The 22243-nt window shown below is 37.3% G+C and overlaps 2 protein-coding genes across 2 annotated transcripts; one reads left to right on the top strand and one right to left on the bottom strand.

Moving 5' to 3' along the window:
• Window positions 1–5069: 5069 nt before the first annotated feature.
• Window positions 5070–11498, bottom strand: LOC103716145 (meiosis-specific protein PAIR2). The gene is made up of 22 exons (XM_039119706.1): window positions 11412–11498; window positions 11276–11332; window positions 10573–10669; window positions 10414–10482; window positions 10175–10267; window positions 9823–9946; window positions 9616–9685; window positions 9471–9512; window positions 8915–9043; window positions 8713–8829; window positions 8292–8334; window positions 8178–8219; window positions 7776–7900; window positions 7457–7469; window positions 7276–7346; window positions 7004–7108; window positions 6754–6904; window positions 6198–6274; window positions 6026–6080; window positions 5681–5850; window positions 5447–5560; window positions 5070–5345 (listed from the first exon to the last, which is right to left on the bottom strand). The coding sequence occupies exons 1-22, from the start codon at window positions 11412–11414 to the stop codon at window positions 5295–5297; spliced, it is 1818 nt and encodes a 605-aa protein (XP_038975634.1). The 5' UTR covers window positions 11415–11498; the 3' UTR covers window positions 5070–5294.
• A 730-nt stretch (window positions 11499–12228) lies between these two features.
• LOC103716154 (serine/threonine-protein kinase RIO1-like) lies at window positions 12229–21239 on the top strand. The gene is made up of 12 exons (XM_039119705.1): window positions 12229–12647; window positions 13034–13162; window positions 14293–14385; window positions 14634–14713; window positions 16545–16658; window positions 17578–17651; window positions 17823–17899; window positions 19361–19444; window positions 19554–19646; window positions 19718–19825; window positions 19976–20050; window positions 20568–21239. Exons 1-12 carry the CDS (start codon window positions 12324–12326, stop codon window positions 21021–21023), a joined length of 1707 nt encoding a protein of 568 aa, XP_038975633.1. The 5' UTR covers window positions 12229–12323; the 3' UTR covers window positions 21024–21239.
• The last annotated feature ends 1004 nt before the right edge of the window (window positions 21240–22243 follow it).

The following is a 22243-nucleotide window of genomic DNA, read 5'->3' as shown; positions in this document are numbered from 1 at the left end:
AAATATAGAGTTCTTCAATATAGCAACTCTAAATTACATTTGTCAGCCCATATAGAAACTGTTTCCTGATTGCTAATTTATTGAATCTTACAGGTAGCAAATCTGAAAAGGATCATTATACTCTTTTTATCGTATGGTTCATTTTTAAAGCCCAGGTGTTTCCTACAACCTAGGCCCAAACATGGATGATGAGGACGAAATTCACAACCATCCATTGCATATTTTCACCCATGTGTCTTACTAGTTAGCACATAAATTTTTCATCATATGTTTCATCAAGAAGTCAGAATGACCTTCAATTCTGAAACACCGCCTAAAAAATGGGCAGACCTGTTTGGTGAAGGGGCAGCGAGATAGAAGCTGATTGACAGTTTCCTCTGAGTCTTGACAGAAGGGGTATCGCGCACTAATTGACCAGACTTTTTCCCAAATTATTTCCCCAGTGTGTGCTTTTTTTTCAGAGCTAGCGCCATAAAGATTTTGATCTTCTCCAAAGCTGCAGTTTCCCAAAGAGTTGAGTAAAAGGGACAGATAACTCAAGCTCATTCGATGAAATGATAGAAAAACTTAAGAGGAAAGGTGACTTAAGAATCCCAGAGCAAATATAGGTTTATCACTATCCAACGATGGAGGAGAGAGCAGATAACTTCCAGCATAGATGATAACTCCTGATTTTATTCTAGTTCTAAGGGTCCACTTCCTAAACTTCCATTTTTTTCTAATTTAGTTTTACTAAATCAATTAAACAGGATGGTATAATGATAGGACCAAAGGAGAGGCCAAAAGAAATCCCAAAATTGTGAGCAAAGGCTTGAGGAAGCTTGGCTTACAAGGACATGCCACATAACAGGAATAGATGGTGAGAAGGTTTTCCAATCCCAAGTTTATTTAATTAAACTTGTATATGATGATAAAGAAATTCCTGACCATTGCAACAGACCATCCAACAAAATATGGATCAAAATGGGTCCATGAGAATTTCTTTACAACTTTCTAGCAACACACAAATGTCTATATGACTGCATAGTAGGATACATGTAATAATCTTGACACACAAATTCTCACACTTGAACTTGACCTTAACCATGAAGGCTCATCCCAAGTATGATTTCTCAAGGTTTGAGAACTTTGTATGCTAGGCTGCCAACATAATATCAACCATCTGCAAATTGGTGCTCTTTTCTTGTCCAAGGCAAAAATGGAAAGACAGTCTAGGAAGGGCTTCCCAAATCCTGGAAAAACAGTAAACAAGAACCAAAACCTAGTTGTGAGCTCATTCACCAGGAGTTTTTAAAGTAAGTTCTCACTAGTAACAGATAAGCTGCACCGTATGTATACAACTTGACAATTAACTGATTAGAGAAGTGTCAAAGCCTTTATAAAGGCCTTAGTTTATATTTTACTGATTAGAATTCTTGGACCACTAGAAATTCTGCAAACCTGATGCTAACAGTGAAGCCCTTAGCTTGCGAACATAAATAGCATGAAGACTGCATGAGCACACACACTCACTGACAAATAAGGCTGGCATTTTTCTAGCCATTTAAGTCATAAGTCATTAGTTTAGCTAACGATTCAAGTTTCGTTATGGTTTCTATATATTCCAGTTATCATCGCTTACATAATTAAAGATAAAGCCATATGCAAGAGATCAGTAATGATTTAGCAAAATGTCAGACAACTCTTGGGTTTCCCTCTTTTTTCATGTATGGCAAAATGCATATCAGTTTACCTTTTTTCTTGGTCTTTTTCTGAAGATATAATCTGAAATCTTTTCAAAACTATAAAGAAATGAACCTTTCAAAGCCCTGCCCTTGATTCTTATCCATAATGATGAATTTTGGTTTTGGCGGGAACCTTGAACGTTTCTCCATTCCATCTAGGTGCTTGTCTGGGACAGGTACAGTTGGAAGGGTTTTACACGCCTGACCAAACCTAGAAACCTAATCATCAGCCAATTGCATGCATTGTTTATGCATGAACTCAATAGAAAGAGCTTCTCATAAGAGCCTAACGATGGTGCAAACTTCGAGTTATGCTGCACTCCTTGTGATCTATCGGATGAAGGTCCATTCCCTTCATCACAAGCTTCATCCATCGACCACCCAGATTTCAACACAAAACTATTTGTAGATCATCCATCGCAATGATCCTTGTAAGTATTACACACATTCTCTTATGAAGTACATGGAAATGCAATGCAGATGTGTTGTTAAACATGGTACTGATTTCATAGCCTCTTGAGAGCAAACATAAAGCATGAAACTAACATCCAAGTAAAGATCTTCCTTCAGTTCACACACTCATAACAACTTCTTACAATTCCCCCCAGATACTTATTTGCACAAATAAATTATCTCTAGTGGTGCCTGACATATATATTCTCCTAACAAGAGAAAATCTAAGAATTATTAATCACTACTCAGTCCAGACTGGTAATATAAAAGGTTTTTTCATATTTTTCAAGGAAAAAAGAAAGGAGAAGATGAGGAGTGTTTGGACAGAGAGGATACACTGTATCGGTAGGGATTGCACCGAGGCCGCCTCCTTCGACAAGCTTGATGACGGGTTCCAGCTTGCAACTATCGGCTCCCGAAGGGTCCATCTCCACGTATACCATCCTCACCCCATTATGATCGGCGGTGGCGGAGCGGCGGCGCCGGGAGGCGGAGACTCACAAGGGGGCGGCGGAAGGAGAGGGATGGGGGCGGCCAGCACTGCCGAGGCGGCGCAACCGCCTGCGATCGCGTCGGACGGCACAACTATCGACTTCAGACGGCACTCTGGTTTGCTTTGTTGTTGCGCCTCGCGATTCGTGGAACCGCCGTGAATCAATTGGTCGTGCTGGGACAGGCTAGGCCGTCTCGAGTTTTGATGGAATCCGATTTCAGCCGACGAATCCTGTTAAGCCGGGTCGGACCGGGCCGATTAGATCAAACCGAGTTGCTTACACCAGTGAGGGTGTTAATGAGACGAGGGCTTGATCAAGCTTTGGACTAAAATTAATTTTGAGCTTAAAAATTGAAATTAAGCTTTATCTGTTTACTGCTATTTCAAGCTCAATTCGAATTTAATTTCAACCGAGCCACACTCATGTTTAATTGATTAGCTTGAGAATCCTAAAAAAAAACTCTCATAGTCAAAGGAGCTGCAGAGGCCAACCCTAATGCATCCAATAAAAGAAGATTAGCTATCTCAATCAAAACTCTTTGATCACGAGCAAAGAAAGAATATTGCACCAAAGATCAAAATATTATTTGGAACCCGTAGTGTATCATGACCTAATCTGCCAACATAATTTGTAACTAACCTACTTTATGCAGATTTATGTTTGGCATTAATAGATCCAGATCATAAAGAATCAACCTATCCGGATCTTTTTATTAAATGGTATGGGTTCAATCTACAAACTCTGACTCATCTAACCTATTTTGACCTATTTAGTAGTTGGGTCGAAACCCACTTAACCCATTCAAAACCTATTTAACTCATTTAACACCTATTTTAATCCATTCAAGACTCGTTTAACTCATGTTAAACCTATTTAACCTATTAAGACCAGCTTAACTATTTAACCTAATTCCATATATTTATCAAATAGATTATGCAAGTTGGGTCGTGTTACTTGATAGTAAAAAAATTGGTCAGGTTAAGATTTTTGACATATTTAATAAAAAGGCTCGGTTGGGTTTGAGATATTTTTGATCCGAACCAAATCCAAACCGATCTGTGTCCGGTGATACTTGATTGGCACCGGTAGGTGTATGGCTATCACCTGGTCAATCTAGGTAACGATGTGAGCAAGGCAGCTAATAATGACCTGTGAAGCATTGGAAGCCCCTGGTGAAGTTGGTAATTAGGATCCTACAAAGCTCTAGGCATAAAGCTTCAAAGCCTCCTTCAGGGATCTGAATGATTGGCTCTGGCCAGTTGCTGTCAAAACTATGCTATGATTTCCGAAGCATTGTGCAATGCCATAGCCTACAGGCTGGCCCGATCAATACCTTTAGATCATTTCTTCCTTTTCATTAGCTCAACCAAACTGGGATGACTCTCGCCCCTTTTCTTGAAGGAAGAAAAAATACCGCTAAATCAAGCTTTAGCTTGGGATGGAGCCTATTCTTCTCTAGCCAAGTCCAAGCAAAGCTCGAGCTGTTCAAGTCGTTTGACCCCCCTACACCCAATAATTAGCTCACACAAGACTGCTTATTACTCTGAAACAAACATGCATGCAAGAACATACATTTGAAATTTGAATTTCCAATTTATAAGGTCAATTTGAAACAAAATCTTTTTCACTTGCATGTAGTATGAAGTTCAAGAGAAAGATCCAGATGTTTTGGGCACCTGAATTTTAGATTCCTTAGAAGTCCATAACTGCTATTCTAGATTCTTAATCTCCCCCCTTTTGCCTATGTTAGCGAAAATCTAATGTTATTTGTTTCTAAAATTATGATATACCTTGTTGACCTCAAAAATACAACTAGCAGCCATGTGCCAAGGTGCTGCATGAACTGGTCAAATTGCCAGGTTCACCCCATTTATGTGGGCTTTGTGAACTAAGTTCAAGAACTATCTATAATTATCTTCCAGCATACCATCAGATCATTGCAAAGACTGTGTCGATGTTCCAGTTAAAGTAATTTTAGGTGAGAGACATCGAACGTAGAGCCTGAATTGTCAAAGAGAATTCTTTGGTAAGACAACTAAGTAGCAGAGAGCCAAATTAGATCACGGTCCCCCAAAATTCTTTAAGAACTTTAGTAGAGATCTTAACCAGACACTTCCTTGCAAGCCCTCAGTTGTCCGGTGATAAGCACCTCAAGTATGCAACCAAATACTCTCATCAACAAGGTAGTGCTATGAAGGGAATACTTTTAAAGTTAAATTCCCGATAGATTTTGCTGGACTATTTATTCGGCAGTCTGGCATTCAGAGGATTTACACTAAAAAAAAACAACACCGATAGAATCTAAATGCCTTGCAACAGTTGGTTTACCTTAATTATGCACACAAATCACATTTATTAAATCCCTAAACACAAAAAGTAATCTGGAAAATGAATTAGTAGTTAAAAAAAAAGCTGGTGAAAGACTATAAGCATGCATTTCCTTTTAGGATCATCGTGGTTTCTTGAAACAAAACATTTATAAAGGCTGCATTAGATCATAAAGAGATCTTTTATCATATTTGAAAAATCTATTCTGAAAGAAGAAAGATGACTAAGGCCATTTACAATCTAAGCTATCTCTTTGGACTATCCACAGCTCCTTTTGACGTTTATCCACCTTCTCCTATGCTTGTAATTTCTGGAGCTTCAGATACTGAAGAATAGGCTCCCTCACCTGCCAAGGCAAACTAAATGAGTCCTGAAGTATTGCATTCCAAAGATACCTACTAGTTTCTAGTTTCTAGTCGTTCACAGTTATAGTGATGAAGAGCATACTGTGCTGGCCTTCCTCAGCCGTTTGTCTTGGGTAGATTGGCAGCCATCACCACCACCTGAGGTCCTACGTTTGCCTCTCTCACCATTCACTCCGCTCTCTAGAGAAGCAATTGGCTAGAACAAAATGGTTTCATTCATCAGTGCTCATTTGTAATTAAAAGTTTATAACCAATATTATGACGACGAGAATGCTGAAGAATCCGTCTCATAAAGTGGTAGCAGAAGGATAAGCACCTGAGCATTGCTTGTGGGAGTGTTCCCTAGCTCCTGACCCTTCCTGTGAGCAGCCTGCCCACTCTGCATAGATCCACTCTGATATGGTTCAGATCGCCCTCGTGTGCGTGTGAGATCAGATCCAATGGAGTGGAGGCCACCATATGTCGACCCATCTTTCATAGTGTGCTCTAGTAAACAAAGAACTTGGATGATATTGCCGTTTAAATGCCCAAATCCATTATAGTAATGATTTCTAGAAACTAGATCTGCTGAGCCTACTTAATAACATAAAAATAGCCATGAAATGTTATGGCTTCTTATAGATGATCCGTCACAATAAAATTAGTGAATCATCAGAAATACCAGGAGGGAGTTCTGCAGCATTGAATTCAAAAGGTTGCCCATTGATTTCGATCTCCTGCTCAAAGTGAAGGAAAGTTATGAGTTGTTAAGGAGATAAACAGTAATAGGATACTGAATGCATCTCTGATTCTTCCATGAAGCATTTTTCGGTGATGTAAGAATGATACATTACCATGGGTGTGCTCTCCAATATTTTCTTGACCTCAAGTAGTTTCTTGTTGCTGGACTCTGAGTGAATGACTTGTTTTCCTGCAAATAATTTAGTTTCCATGATTGTCATGATACATTTAGCATCTTGGATGACAAGTTAGATACCCTATAGAACAACATAAAATTTAAAATCAATTAAAAAGCCTTGCAGGTACTTTTCTAGACCTTCATTTACCTAAGTATAATTTTAGGCATTGGATCAAGTCAGTTGTCCGGATCAAAGTGATCAAGTAAGAATCCTAATATTCTATTATTCTATAGCTTGTTTTGTGTAATAAAAACACAGTTATCTACGGCAATAAAAACATTGTCTACCTTGATTGACCTTTTTCTTGTCAATTTAAGGTTATCCAGAGAAACAGTGTATTGCTGTCACAATCCTCATGCTTGTTTCACTTAAATGCACATGAAGAATCTAAATCTAAAAGCAAATTCATAATCTCGTTCAGGGACAGGTGATTCTTCTAAGAACCACCCTCGTTACACGTTTCACATTTGAAAGCATTTTGACTACTTACCCAACCTTCTGTTGCCGGATTTTTTGATATACCCATCCCGTGCCATCTTGTCAATAAGTTTCCGGACAGTGCTCTGGTTGACTTTCCCATCTAGCTTGCTCTGAAGTTTTGCTACTGTCACAAAATCCATGGGAAGAGCATAATATAGAGCCTGCAACCAAGTTGGAGATATGCGAAAAAATATTTTAGGCAAGGGCGCTCACAACCTGGTGCACTGAATGTATAAAAATGTCACAAATGAGTAGGTTACCTTCATGTACATGTAATCCTCATCAACTTTCTTGGGAGTTATCTCGGTGTGTGGGATGTCATTCATGTCAACCTCTTCTTTCACAGCACAAGTGGAGTTGATTTCCTGATATCAGAGTATTCATTTTTTATGTACTCTCTCTCTCTCTCTCTCTCTCTCTCTCTCTCTCTCTCTCTCTCTGTGTGTGTGTGTGTGTGTGTGTGTGTGTGGGCAGGCGTGGGGTTGGGGTGGAAGGGAAGAAGGGGATATTAGACTTCACCAATAATGTTTACCTTGTTGATAGTGTAACTATCCTTTCCAGCTTTGGAAATTAGACCTTCTTTCACCAATCTCCCCACAATATCTGGAAGTGTTCAGTACATTAAGCATGTATGGTGGTCAATGAAGAAGTATGAGAAACTTCAGCATTTCAGCTTAGAATTGTCGCAATTTATGAAGTGCTCCTTCCATTACCTTCAGTTAGCGCCTGCAAATTATTCCCAAGAAAAAGAGAATTAAATCATTGCACATTGCAAATCTTAGTAATAAGTACTCTATAATTTAATGGTGTAATTTAACCACAACTGTTTAACATGTGCAAAAGCATTAGAGAAAGCATGACTACAACAAATAGCCTGCTTAAATTACAGTGGTTGAACAGTTAGAAGTTCCTTTGACTTAAATGACTTAAAATTAATTCATAAAGCAAAAATATGGTGATGGGCATTAATCCTATCATAATCTGCAGAATGACAACTGAATTGAATTCAAGCATAAGAGAATTGATAATCACCACCGATATGTCTGGAAAATTCGAAAGAATGTCTGCAAGATCAACATTATTGACGTGTCTAGAATTTATCCATTCCCTCACTCGAGCTGTCTGTTCCTCTTCATGAGCAACATCTTGAGTTTCATCTGCAATAACGAAGAATTTGAGTGTAGAACAAAACCATATGGAGAACAAACAAATGGATACTTACATTCATACAATATAACAGAATGGAGCAAATAACAGAATAAAAGGCAACAAGATTCTGTACCCAGATAATATCCTTGTCGAAACAATAAGAGGTTATGAATATGACACTAAAAGCAAGCATGTAATATCAATCCCTCGCAAACAAATTGCAACTTAAAAGTGAACTTTTTTATGAGTTAATATTTTAATCTTTGAGAACTAAGTTACACTGACCGTCAGAAACCATGGCATTATCTTCACACGGACATCTTTCACCTGTTGAGCGGACTAAGTGAGCTCAACAACAAGAAAGCTTAAAGGTGCAACCAAAGAATTAAGAAGAATTACCAATGGGAGCTACAATGTACTGGTCTGCATGAGATGGATGGACCTGAGATAAATTCCATGGCACCTTCTCAAATTACAATAATACAAGGTTTGAACAATTTTAGATACAGGCAACAGGTTTTCTATGATTGAAGCTTTTCATTTCAGTAACAGCAGTTTTGATCTTGAGTGCAAAGAAAATTATGGGTACTTATTCTAATTTTTATTGCATGATAAGATCTTCATAAACCATCTAGGTGCTCACCATCAATTTGATTAAGTCTTTCTTCTTTCAAAATTTAAGACCACTGTAAACATTGAGCTAAAAGCCCAATCTCAGCCCCATGGAACAGCACCTAAGTTCTCTTCTACTTATATTTGCCTATAGATAATATAATCAATCATCATTTCCTTTAACTTAAGGACAAATGGATTAGCTTACCTCACTGTCAGAAGAGGAAGAGTCGTCCTCTTGTACAGAATCATCTCCCAAGCTCACTTCCTCATCTTCAGGAAAATTACCATTTTCATCCTCGCATGGGTCAAGAACACTCTTGACCTACAGAAGTAGGTATCACACCATAAACATTATATCTGTAATGATAATTCTGGTTATTTAGTCCATTTCTCTTCCTCTCCCATACCTTCAGTGCTAATACGAAGTGTTTGCTGTTGACATTGCCCACTTCCATTTTCAGTGGACTTTTAGTCCAGCTATTAGCACCTTCATTTTCAGAGCAGCTTCTGAAAAATGGAGGCTCATAGTCTTCAGGCTGCGATATAAACAAGGAACTTAGTTTTCCTTATTAATACTAGGAATGAGCAGTGCAAGTTTAGCATCTTAGAAAGTGTTCTTGAAGCTAGTTACTGTAGCTGTGAGGTTTTCCCATCTTCTTGAAATATTTTTTATAAAGAATTGCAGATTGGCGTGAAGTAGATGTTGAATATATTTATGCCTAAAGAAGGTACTAACTATAGCAACCAAAATTGAAGGCCCAAGCAGAAATGAAACAAAATAAGATTTAAAAGTGGTCAAGTAGCACATAGAGTACTTTAGTAGTTGATTGAATGCGAAGTGACATGAACAAAGATTTACTCAAGCAACCAAGCAAAAACCAGCTGATCATGATTGGCTAACTAAGCTCAAATAACTAAGAAAAGGCAAGGTGTATAGATTCTGGAATGCAATATAAGGCATACCGTGACATCATCATAATAAAGTAGCTTCATCAAAATGGTACGCTGAAACACATAATGACAGTTTCATTTAGCTCACTGCTCCACGCAGATTGATACTTCAACTGAAATATGTTAACACTAAGCTGGACAATCTGGCCATGGTTACCTCTTCTGGCATTTGGTCAAGAGTCCTCATGAGCGAAACCAGGGTCCGAACCATCTTACATGCAGAACTCCTATAACACAGAACACCACATATATATGAATTTACCAAACTAGGCGGACAAGATAGGATTCTAATCAAATACAAGCAGAGGAATAAAGCAGGAACAATAGCATCAGCTTCTACAAAAGAGTCTCTCCATAAGTTTACCTCATTTGATCAGGGGTGACTTCAGATGGGTTATTTTTGAAGGTCGTACTGTTCTTTTTGCTTCCATTGCGACTCACATTCATGGATACTTCCCTATCATTCGAACTGGCATAGCTAAAGGAAACTGCAGGCATTTATCCATCCAAATAATTGAGTATGGAATTCAGAGAGAGAGAGAGAGAGAGAGAGAGAGAGTAGGAAGAACAATTTGGCGCCAGAATTTAAAATAAACAGGTCCAGGTTTTGGAACCTTCTAAACACGGTATACCAACTAAATATAAATTCAATTGCATCCATTCGATCTAGAATCAAATGGCTGGTCACAACCCAGAACGAGAAACTAGAGACTCACAAACGTATTCCTCGATCATCGGACCCTCTACGTGTTCGCAGATACAGAAGAGAAGCGTCTTCAGGTACTTCTTCTGCAACGCGTCGTAGACCCCTGAATTCAAATCAATTAGAAGAAAGAAAATGAAATGAAAACAAATAGCGTCAAAATTAGAGGAAATAACGAAATCAAATAAAATTAGAACGAAATCCAATTACTAATGAAGCAGATTTAAGGTGTGATGCATCGATCGATGTTACCTTTCTCCATCCAGTCGATCAACCTCCGAGACTCCGCATCCATGGGCATCAACTTCTTAATCTTCATCTCTGTGGCACGATCACGACAAAGAACTCAGATATCTTTGTTTTCTTAACGATTTTAGAGAAAAATTTTGGCTTTTGGTTGGAGAAGCCGACCTAGGGCCGGAACCGATTTATCGTTGAAGTATTTCTCTGGGAAGAGGCCTCGGATGTAGCTGATGTTGAAGATGGCGATGCGAAGCAGATTTCTCGTCTGTTTGATTGAATAATCATCAGAAAACGTAAAATTTAGCTAAAAGTTTTCGAAATTAATCAAAAAATTAGCTGATCCGAGGATATCTCTCAGTCGGAGAGCCAGATCTGAAGGAATAACAGAGGGATCGAGGGTTTCATCATCTGATTCCAGGTCTGAATCAAACTAGCACCTAGAGTTATGGATCGAGATCAGACCCCAAGAAGGAGCCATTTCTCGTCAGTAGAACTCTACGATCTAGCAGAAAACTATCTCTAATTCCAATCCTTCAAAGAAATTCCTAATCTAGCATCTCTTTCACGTAAAACAAAGTAGTAGAAACCACCGATCTAGAAGAAAACTTCGACTAGGATCCAATGCTTCGATCTCGATACTAATCAAGCATTTTATTCGAATTCAAACGATCCCAAAGTTAATTAGATTCCAGATAGGTATAAAATTTGAGTAAATTCGTCAAAATGATAAATAATAGCAGAGAATCCTTCATGAGGTTCGATCTAAAAGCTAATCATGCATTTCATTCCAAACCAAACAATCTGAAAGCCGATTAAACCTAGAGCTCTCAGTGAACTAAGAAATCCGAATAGAAATCGCTGAGAACGTTACCAGGAGCAAAGAATCCTGCTCTGTGATCTCGGCTTCCTTCACTCTCTGAGCTACAACCTGGGAACCAGAGATCTACGAATCAGAGCGCACACACACACACACACACACACACAGAGAGAGAGTCTTCGGACCTCACCATCTTGGCGGAATTTGGAAGGAATAGAGAGCTCGAACTGGAAGAATGAGAGCTCGGAGTTTTGAAAGGTGGAGAGAGCGGCGCGGTGGCTGGGGCTATTTATAGTCGAGGAGGAAGCAAGCAACCTTAGAGAAGTTTTAAAATTTGAAACGGTGATTAAGCCAAGTCTGTTACGTTGTTGGCGGTCTTTTTTCTCGTGAGGGGACGCAAGGGATGCATAATATTGAATTTCAGTACGGAACATCCGCACTTGAACTTTCTATGCGAGCGTCAACCTGCAATCGTGATTTAATTGAGGTTAGAAGCCTCACCTTCCTCTTCTTCTTTCCTTTCTTCTTCTTTTTTGGTTTTTTTCTCTCTTTTAAGACATAAAATGGGAGCCTATCTTAACAAAGAGTAGGGGTCTATCAAGGGTAAGAACATGAGAACCCAATTTTTTGGCTTAAAGTAATTCTCAAAAAATCAGATATCTTGAGAAATAGCACTACTCTAGGCTCAACCCTTCACATACAATTGTATATTGATACGGAAAGTGTAAACCTACTAATTGATGGGTTAGATATCAATATTACTCAACCGAGATGATCAAATTTATTTTTTGATTTAGATTTTTGGATTAGAATTGAAATTCTATGTGTTTAATTAAGCCGATTTTGACTTAAGCCAACATAACTTGACCGACCCGATTCAACATGACCAAATTTGTTTTCGAAGTTAACATTTGAATGCTTTGTTGGTTAGGCTGGACTTGGTCTTAAACCAAGCTCAGCTTGCACTTGTGACGGTTATAGACCAATATATAGAGGCACGGCGCTCTCCGATTCGAAGCCAGGGGGGATCCGACCCTTTGCCGTTTCCGTCTGTTGGGAGTTCGGATTGCCCGACGATTACAGTTGTTGCCCTAGGGGTTTCATGGGGGTTCACGCGAAAGAAGAGACTGCCGTCGTCGCTTCCGCCATGGAAGGCCGAGAGGCAGGACGAGTGGAAGAAGATGAGCTAGAAGAAGGAGAGGAAGAGGAAGAAGAGGAGTCGTGGTCGTCGGATTCGGAGGTGGGAGAGGCTTTGGACTGGCTGGACTCGAGGGAGGGCCCGGAAGGCGATGGCACCTCGGCCGCCTTCTCACTCGCCAACTCCCGGCGTCCCAACGCCCACGGTGGCGTCCTCTCTCGCCCTCTCCAGCCCCTCTCCAACCGCAACCAGAAGTACACCTCCCACATCCGCGCCCGCCCTCTAGAGGTCGCTTTCTCTCCGTCTCTATGGGGGGTTTTAGCAATTTTTCTGATAAAAAATGTAGTTTTTATTGGTAAAACGGGTAAAAAGTTGACATTTTAAGTCAATTTATCGATCTTTTAGGGTTTGGTTGTAGATTGCATTTTGTGTTTAGAGAAAAAGAGCAAATTTTGTGGTCTGGTTCTTCTGTATTTTTTCTTGTTTGGTCATACAATATAGTTCAATTAGAGAGGAGTTTAAAATTCGAAGGCGAACAAACTGTATGTTTTGATTTCTGTGATGCATTTCTTCTTTTATATATATATATATATATATATATATATAATTTTTTGTTGTTATGCTCTGCATTTCTACTCTTTTTATAATTATTGAGATGCATGTTACTAATGTAGGAGTGGGAAGGGAGGATGAATGTGGGCATGTCAAACACAGTAACGACTGCAATTAGGGACAGTGTTCGTGAGATGGCCATTGGGAGAACCAAGAATACAGAGAAAGCAGATCGAGCCACCGTCGAGCAGGTAGAATTTTTTTATGCATTACATTCAAGAAAAAATTAGAATTAGGAAACAATTTGTGCAGGTTTTCGTTCTAAATGTGAATATTATGGTTTACCTGCTTTATTCTATATTGCTGTTTTTATGAATGTATTAAGAAACTCATCCATGGTCTAGGTATCCCATTCCATGAAAACATTATGTAGCAAAAGTAAACAGTTTTTATGTTTTGTTTGGTTACTGTGAATTTCTTTGTGTACCTGCATGTTTTGACGTATAGTTTTACTTAACAATGTGAGAAATTTATCTTTGTTAACTGGGTCTTTTGTTTTAAATTAGCTCTCCATGATTATTCTATGTAGGCAATAGAAGTGCCAGGTTTGTTGCCTTAGGTTTTCTGAAGATTGTGTCCATTCAACTATGTTTCTATACCTTTGACGTGGGACAGCAGCCTCATGATTGCTAAAGATGTTTGCAACTTGAGCTCACAAACTTGCCCTTCAAAAGAAAAATTAGGAAGCTAAAAGTGCAATAGTTCACAAAAATCACACAAATGCAAAAAATATGTCATTTTACAGGTTTTATCCAGTTATAGTGCCATGTGCTCGTAGCATTCTGCTTCATACCATGCTCCACAAGTGTCCACTTGGTGTAGTGGTCCATTCGTTACCCCATGGAGCATTATTTTTTTTTTCAAAATGAAGTTATTTCCACTCTAATGTTTGACTATGTATTTCAAATTTTCCAATTGCATTTTCTAGTCTATGTTAGAACTGCATAGCAATTTTGTTTGGAATTAACATGTATGCTAGCTTTTACTTAATCCAAGGAGCATCTGTTAATATGGTTGTAAATGTTAGAAATAGGTATATGTGGTGCTTCATTATAGTTCTGCGCCTTCTCATTTTTTATTTTATTTAAATGTTTTCTTGATGGATTTGCTTGGACATATCCTTAATGTTAGGGTGGAAGTGATCTTGTTGATCATTTAAATTTTTGATGCCTATATTTTCTGGCCTTCTCTGCATTCAGTTATTTTATCCAAAGTGCTTTCTAAATCATGTTCAAATTTTTCCCGCAATTTTGTTGGGAGCAATTCACCTTTGTGGACTATGTAACTTTGTATAGTTCTTAAAATAGTTTCTTTTTTGCAGGCTATTGACCCAAGAACTCGCATGGTTTTGTTCAAAATGCTGAATCGTGGAGTCTTTCATGATATCAATGGCTGCATCTCTACTGGGAAAGAAGTATGCCCTTTGTTACTGATAACCTGAAGTTCCATCTTCTTATCTTTTAATTGCCCTATATTTTCAATAAATGTGTCATGTCAGTTGATAAACGAAATAGAGAATAAACAGAAAGCAAGTAAAACATGTACATATATTTATATATACATATTTTCAATGTATATATATATTGCTACACATAAATCAATAGATTAGTTCAACCCTGAGATTCTTAATGATAACACTGTTTATTTATTTTTTTTGGACAGGCAAATGTTTATCATGCGACTAAAGCTGATGGTCAGGAATTGGCAATCAAAGTGTATAAAACTTCTGTTCTTGTTTTTAAGTAAGTTATTGGGCCCTCATTAGAAATTCATTTTCCTTCCAATATTTTTATTTGGTTTAGAGGTAGCAGGTATGTATGTTATAGTTTATGACTGCAAATTGTTGCAGAAAAGATATAACATTTAACTAATCTTTTAGGTTCTACAGTAAATGGCTTGCAGTTGTTTTTTATTTGTGTCCAAGAATGATGGTTAAGTGATTTTTTTTTACAATTATGTATAGGTTCTATTGAAAAAGTTAATTAATTCTGCTCCTTTTGGTACCTTTTAAAGCCCATGTTGTCGGCTGCTTTGCCACATTAGCATGAATATTTGTTGGAGGTAACTTATTGACACTTGGGCATATATTAAATGGAGAGTGTGCTATGGGAGGAAATTTCCCTGCACCTGCTTCTTTGACCTACTTTGGACCATCTGGTGCGGTCAACTTTCAGAAGATCATCTCCTTTAGCAGATGACTCCAGGCATTAAGGTGTTGTCGTAGGCGTAGGACAATAAGTATGTTAATCAAGACAAGTAGATGTTTTAGAGCATTATCTCATATGCACTTTGGTGGGAGATGTTGAAAGCAAGGATTGAAAGAATCTTAATCTCACCTAAGTTTTTTTTAAAAAAATAAAATTGTTGCAGCAGATGGTCTGTGGTATCTAAGTTTCACTTTTATAGTTCTCTTTCTGGAAAGATTGATCTTGTAATTTGTTTTTTCTCTATCCTGTCTGCATTTTTCTCCCTTCTTCCTATTCTTTTATAGGCTCCTTGTCTTGTTCCCTCATAGACCCTCTTTTATCTTTTTTGATTTCGATACAATGTTATTGTTGCACAGAGTATATAATTTGCCTTATAGGTTTAAATTACAATGGATGATGGAAGTCTGTATGCTCCATATTGATTATAAGTAAAACATAGCTTAAATGGCATTATAGTTATTGTTGGAATCAAATTGATCAAACCTTTTCTTTTTTATTAGTAGTGTGATTACTGAAAATTTGTCAGATATTTTTGAGCAATTGTATGTAATGATTTGTTTAAGCTGCTTATGTCTTTTCCTGATTTTACATTACAGTTCAGGATTCAAGTTACAGACTGGTACATAATATGATTTATTATTTTAGAGAGCTGCACCCTGGAAGCATCATAAGTAAACTCTCCTTATGGGAGCCGTAAGCTGTTTACATCAAAGTGATTGCCAAGTTTTACTGGTTCAGATATAATATGAGATAGAAAATATTATTTTAACTGCTAACAATTGTTTAGGGTAGATAGATGAAACAATAATACATGAACATGTTATGGTTTAACAAAAAGGAAGAGGAAATAATACCAAATGGTTGAAGAACAGGGTAAGTATTTACATCATTCTAATATTATTTGCACCTGCTGATTGAAACAATTTCTTGTTGCACATTTTGTCAAGTGATGAAATGATATTCTGAATTCTGATTATGTAATTTTGCTGAGCGCTTTAAATCACCCAACCTTTTTCATTTTTTTTTTATCATCCATACTTTCTAATTAGTAGTTATCCTTTAACCATGTTTTTTGTACTTATTAGACTTGTCTCTATATTTAGTTATTAGTTCAAAATGCTCACCAAAACAGGCCTTTTCTTTGATGCTTTTCATTAATAATTTATCTTGTTTGGTAAGAAGTATGCATGTGTAAGAACTGGTTTAAGAATTATCTGTTTGTACCTCTACTATACTTTCCGTTCAGCTTTATATTTTGTTCTGGATGGTGTGGTAGCATTTTGAACTGGTGCATACACATGGGCTTGATTAGTACAAGCATTTATGACTTTGTGTTTTATTTTATTTTATTCTTGCATCACTGCAGAGACAGAGATCGTTATGTACAAGGGGACTACCGTTTCAGACATGGTTACTGCAAGCACAACCCTAGGAAGATGGTGAAGACTTGGGCAGAGAAAGAAATGAGAAATCTTTTGCGGTAACTGCATGTTTTCGATAAAGTATTTTTTCTTTGGGACAGTCTATGTTTGTATTTTTGAAATTTGATATCATACTATTCTTTGTCCCATTCTATGAGTAATAAAAGGAATCAAAGAAAATCCATATCATTTGCCATGTGTATGGTGATGCAAGTAATGTTAGATTTAAAAAAATGTGAAGAAAATCTTTCTGGTATATGAGAGGAAGGAGTATTATAAGAAAGAGTTAGAAAATGAGCAAAGATAGTTTGATTTTCTTGAAGCATGTTTTACCCAGCATTAGTATATTTACATAAATTTGCAATCTAATTGTAAAAAACAAAGGATTCTCTTCTAATAGTTAGATTGATTCTCATATCTGTCTTGATTTATGTTTTAGAATTTTCTTTATTGTCTAAAGAACAGCATCTGGTTTGACGGATCTCCTACTTAGTTACTAGAAGTGGGTGCAGGTGCAAGAGCATAGGTACGGGGAAGTGGTTTTTTTGTAGAAATTTTAAAAAATAATGAGTAACATTTAGGAAACAGGTGTGCTACGAATTTCTGAGGAGATTCTGGAGCAGATGCACTATTATAAATGGAAGATTCCTGCTACTTAGATCTCCTATTGTTTTTTTTTAATCACGGAAGTGGGTTTGTGTTGTTCACTTTTTCCAATTGCTCCTTTTATAATGCAGTGTTAATGTTTTGCTTGCAAGTCTTTCTTGCTTTAGAGATAAAATAAACTTAATCGTGAAGAAATTCTTTATGAGCTCGTTGGGTACTGATTCTTCTTGGCTGGATGATATTGTTAGAAACTTTATGCTTCAGATCACAAGCTGTACTGTTCCTTTCTCTTGTTCATTCCCATATTATTTTGCATCTAGTTTATATTTATGGTGTAAATATGGATTTCAAACATCGTCATTTTGCTTGTAGGGTAAAAGCAGCAGGAATCAGGTGTCCAACACCGCTACTCTTAAGGCTTCATGTTTTGGTCATGGAATTCATTGGTATGTGTCTTTTAATAACTTCACATGCCCTGGTTGGTCAAACTACTTAAGCTTTGTTGCTTGTTTTTAATAGAATGTCAAAATTGTTCTGCTGTAATACTTTTCTGTGTCTAGGATATTAGATGGGCTTATGAACATTTACTATGATTTTTAATATGTTGTCTCATGCAGGAAAGTCAGGTTGGGCTGCACCACGACTGAAGGATGCTGCTTTGTCTGAAGACAAGTTGCGCGAAGGTTATGTGGAGGTATGCTCAAAATTTCATGTTATTGATGCTTCATAGTAGTCACAAATTGTTTAAAAATGAAAGCAACATTTTTAATTGGACTAGTTATAATACAGCGCAAACACGATGCTAAAGATTTTGGATACATGCAATTTAACTAAATTCTAAATTTAAAAAAGGTTTAAAATTAATTAACTAACTATTTTGTAAAAAAGGGTTCTTGCGAGCGAAGAGTTGTGGCTTATGAGACCATTAAAAGCTGAAGAGCTTTCAGAATTAAGAATCTGGGTTGGGGAGGAGAGAGCGAGAGAACGATCTCCGAGTAGGAAGTTCAACAAATTAATCCTAGCAATAACAGCCTTAGGAGTTGGAATATTGGGTTGAGATTAAGAGAGCATACACCATTTAACATAGATATCTAATTAGGATATCATGGGAATTGACAAGCTGGGAAATATTCCCGTAATGTTAGGATTTTCATAAATTTATATCGACATAGCCCTTCATAGATTTGCAACTCAGGCAGGTTAGGTTGGTTTGAGGGCTAACCTAACCCAACCTTTATCTCTCCCAACCCAACCTAGCCTTAGTTGGGCTTTCTCTAACTCAATCCAACCCAACCTCATCTTAAGTAAACTTAGGTTGGATCAAGATAGTGTCGAATGAGGTCAGGTTGACGTGGGCAATGTTGATTGGATTAGATCAGGTTAAATAGATACTTTAAGGTCGGGATAAGGTTTGAGACATTTTGTTGGATTGGTATTTGTTCTGTTGAGACCTCAACCATCCATCAGTTGTGATTGTACACTTGCAGAAGTTTACAGTTTATAAAAACTAAAGACATAATTATATGAAGAATATGAGTAATTTTTTATGAACCAAAAATATGAATTATTTAGCCGAAGCCTAGCCTAAATTTATATAACATGGACCAGCCTACTCAATGAGTGGGATTGTTAGGTCGTGTTCTGGTTGAGCCAAAAGCAAGTTGCAGCCCTATCCTTCAATCATTGCAAACCAGAATAAACTTAGGCATTAGATAAGGAAGCAATAAATTTAGCTTCTTATAGATCATTTTGATGTGGTCATATGAAAAATGTCCCATTGATAACATTTATGTGCTAGAAGGTCCTTCTATAACAATTGTTTATTATTTTTATACTGTATAAAAGGGTGTCCTAGTGCACAATGCTCCCACCATTTTAGTGTCTAAGGAGGGTCAAACATACTCAGCCTTACCCTTGTACACAGAGAGGCTGTTTTTTTTGTGTTTCAAACTCGTGACACCGGGGTCACAATAGAACAACCTTATTGTTGCGCTAAAAATTGCCCTCTAAAACAATAAGCTAATCTCTGCCACACTTTTCTATAAGATGTGGACATGGTAGTGTTTCAATTTTTAAATGGTGTATGCTTATTCATCTACTAAATGGTTGCAGTATCTGAAATTTGTAATCATTGATGTTATCCTCCTTTTTTCAGATTATTACAATAATGCGGACACTGTACCAAAAGTGTAAATTGGTACATGGAGACCTCAGTGAATACAACATACTCTATTTTGAGGTGAGCTATGTATTGCTGTTTTGATAAATATCTGTGCTATATTATCATACTTCCTGGTTCATAACTAGATGTCTTACACGCCTTCTTTTTGGTTCTATCTATTTTGCAGGGTCACTTGTACATTATTGATGTTTCGCAAGCAGTAGACCTTGATCATCCTTGTGCACTAGACTTTTTAAAGGAAGACTGTGTTCATGTTTCGGTAAGTTGATTTGCTTGTCTAGATTGTTAATTTTATCTTGTCTATTTTAAGCCTTCAATGTTGGCTTGCAGGATTTCTTTAAAAAGCATGGAGTTGCTGTAATGACAGTTAAGGAGCTATTTGATTTTGTGATCAATCAATCCATTGCTGATGAAGACGTGGATGACTATCTGGAGAAGGTATTTCCGTGCATTATATATTCTGTTTCCTTTTCTGAATCATTTTGACCAGACCCTGTCTATACAAGGCTTGTTTGTTTTCTTTTTATTTCATTTTTTTCCCCCTTCCCTGGAAGAGAAATCACAGCCCTGATTTTGAAAGTACTTCAGGTTCAGCAAAAAGTTATGGAAAGAGGGGAGACAGTTGCTCAGGATGATGAAATTGCACCTACCATGTTTGTCCAGGTACCCTTGTGAAACAGAAACTGTCGTTGAAGTTGTCATGTTCCTTGTTATGTTAGACTTGCTCTGGTATCATTAATCATATTATCCATCACAAGGAACCTGCATGCAATATTTGTAATTCGCATCAGTATTTTCTGTCTTGTCATTGGTGGGCCCATCTCATCACTCTCAAATCTTGGATCTCTCGAGTCAAGACATCAAAATAGAGAGATGCTATTTAAGCTGTAGCTTCCGATTCTAATTCGCCAATAGTTCACAAAACCAGGATTCACGATGTAGCTGAATATTTGCATGCTTGGTAAACAAATGTGTTTGACAATCTATTGTGAATTTTAGATCCGTCCCATGATATTTTTAGCCATGAAAGTTTTTTTTCTTCTTTTTGATGGTTGTATCATTTAATTATGCTGACCTGATAAGACTTTGTTGAGATTGCTTCTTCCACTGGAGATGGTTCTTGCATGAATTATCTGCTGACTGGCTGTTGCCTGTGCTGCACATGATTCACATTCTCAAGAGATTGGATTATGTAAAGAAGTGCGAGGAGGATCTTGTTCAGATGGCAATGCTCTCACGTCCATCATTTGCTTTTGAGCCAACAGCAGAAAAGATTTATGACCAACCCCTACTAGGATTTGTACAGACTAGAAGTGAAAGTGCCCGACAGCAACAGCAGGACGCAACAAAAACTGAGACCCCCTTGAAATCTTTGGAGGATTTGCAGACAAAGTGTTCTTTGGAGGACAAAGCTACTGAAATAGACACCGATGAGGATAGTTCTGGTACTAACTCTGATGAAGATGGATCTGCATCTGAGCCTGAGATGAAGATGGGTCCTGCAGAGAAGAGAGCTGCTAGGAAAGAACATAAGAAGAAAGTGAAAGAAGAGAAAAGGGAGGCTCGCAAGACGAAGATTCCCAAGGCTGAGAAGAAGAGGAGGAAGAAATTGGCCAAAGCTAAGTGCAGCAGGTAGCATTTTCTCCCTGATTTATCCAGGCGTATAGATGATTTTGTTCCATGCCATTAATTGTAACTATGTTGAGGGTTTTTTTTCCTTTTCCCTGATATTTATATCTTGCCCTTGTAGAGGGGACAAAACTTGTCTGTCAAAGATAGGAAATTGTTCTATCATGTTTACTTGATGGGTGGAATTTGTAGAGCCAATGATGGCAAAAAATTGTTTCACTGATATTGTCTGTTCTGCACATCGCGACTCTGCCAACCTGCAAATGAGTTCCAAGAACCCCTTTTGACCTCAAAACGAGCTGAAAGAAGGGACCACCTTCTTAACCTTTTGGGAGGTACCTTCTTAAACCTTATGAGCATCTCTATTTCCCGACATTATGCTCAAAGCATACAAGGATAAAATGGTTTACACTAGTGATATTTCTCAGCCCGGTCGATCGGTGGCAAGCATATTGTTATTTTCATCCAGCTGGTACATGGACTTCTTTGAAAATTTGTGATATGTTGCCGAACACAACCAATGCTTGGTTTACAATTCTACTTAATCCTGCCTAATTGTGCAGCCACGGTTGAAGTTTTGTTTAATGAATACAGAAATAAATATAGATATTAGTCGAATGTAAATATTTATATCTATATTTATTTTAAATGGATATAAATATAATTTGGATATCAAAAATATGGATATAAATCAAATATTAAAATTTATGATCACATAATCAAGAATATTATTAAGTGGATGATACATTAAGTTCATAGTATGTTAATATAGTTATTTATTTTTTAAAAAATTTATTAATATTATATAAAATTAAATAGGGCTATAAATGGTATCAGATTGATTAAAAAGTTGTCTATCTCTATTTATAGTTATTTTTTTAATGGATATATATATCTTTAAATTTCTATTCATATCTAGATAAATTTGGATATAAAAACAGATTCAGACGGATATTATTTAATCTACAATGCTATCTTTTGGATGTGCTTCTGAAACTACCTGGTCTTCAATTAGCAAGCACAGTTGCTAAACATACTATAGAACTATGGTTCTAGTGTGACGAACATTGGGCAGGGAAGGAAAAAAATCCCAAGACAACTATTAGCATTTCAATAACCAGACCTGATAACAGGAGCAGTCCCCACCAAATTTGTATGACTGCCAGAAGAACGATGTCTTTGAAGCAAAAGATGAAAAGTTTGCTTGATTTGCATCAGACCAAAACC

The sequence above is a fragment of the Phoenix dactylifera genome, unplaced genomic scaffold (genome assembly GCF_009389715.1).
Source record: "Phoenix dactylifera cultivar Barhee BC4 unplaced genomic scaffold, palm_55x_up_171113_PBpolish2nd_filt_p 000601F, whole genome shotgun sequence".
NCBI classification, from domain to species: domain Eukaryota; kingdom Viridiplantae; phylum Streptophyta; class Magnoliopsida; order Arecales; family Arecaceae; genus Phoenix; species Phoenix dactylifera.
Note: the sequence above shows the minus strand (reverse complement) of the source record. Positions and strands in the feature narration are given on the sequence as shown.

What these genes read in the sequence shown, in the direction of transcription:
- LOC103716154 (XM_039119705.1), top strand. Translation starts at nt 12,324, where the DNA reads ATGGGGGTTCACGCGAAAGAAGAGACTGCCGTCGTCGCTTCCGCCATG. An exon ending in ACTTCTGTTCTTGTTTTTAA is followed by an intron (nt 14,714 to 16,544) that starts GTAAGTTATTGG and finishes GCATCACTGCAG; the next exon opens with AGACAGAGATCGTTATGTAC. An exon ending in AAGACTGTGTTCATGTTTCG is followed by an intron (nt 19,647 to 19,717) that starts GTAAGTTGATTT and finishes GTTGGCTTGCAG; the next exon opens with GATTTCTTTAAAAAGCATGG.
- LOC103716145 (XM_039119706.1), bottom strand. An exon ending in GATGATCGAGGAATACGTTT is followed by an intron (nt 9,947 to 10,174) that starts GTGAGTCTCTAG and finishes AAATGCCTGCAG; the next exon opens with TTTCCTTTAGCTATGCCAGT. An exon ending in GTACATTGTAGCTCCCATTG is followed by an intron (nt 8,220 to 8,291) that starts GTAATTCTTCTT and finishes TCCGCTCAACAG; the next exon opens with GTGAAAGATGTCCGTGTGAA.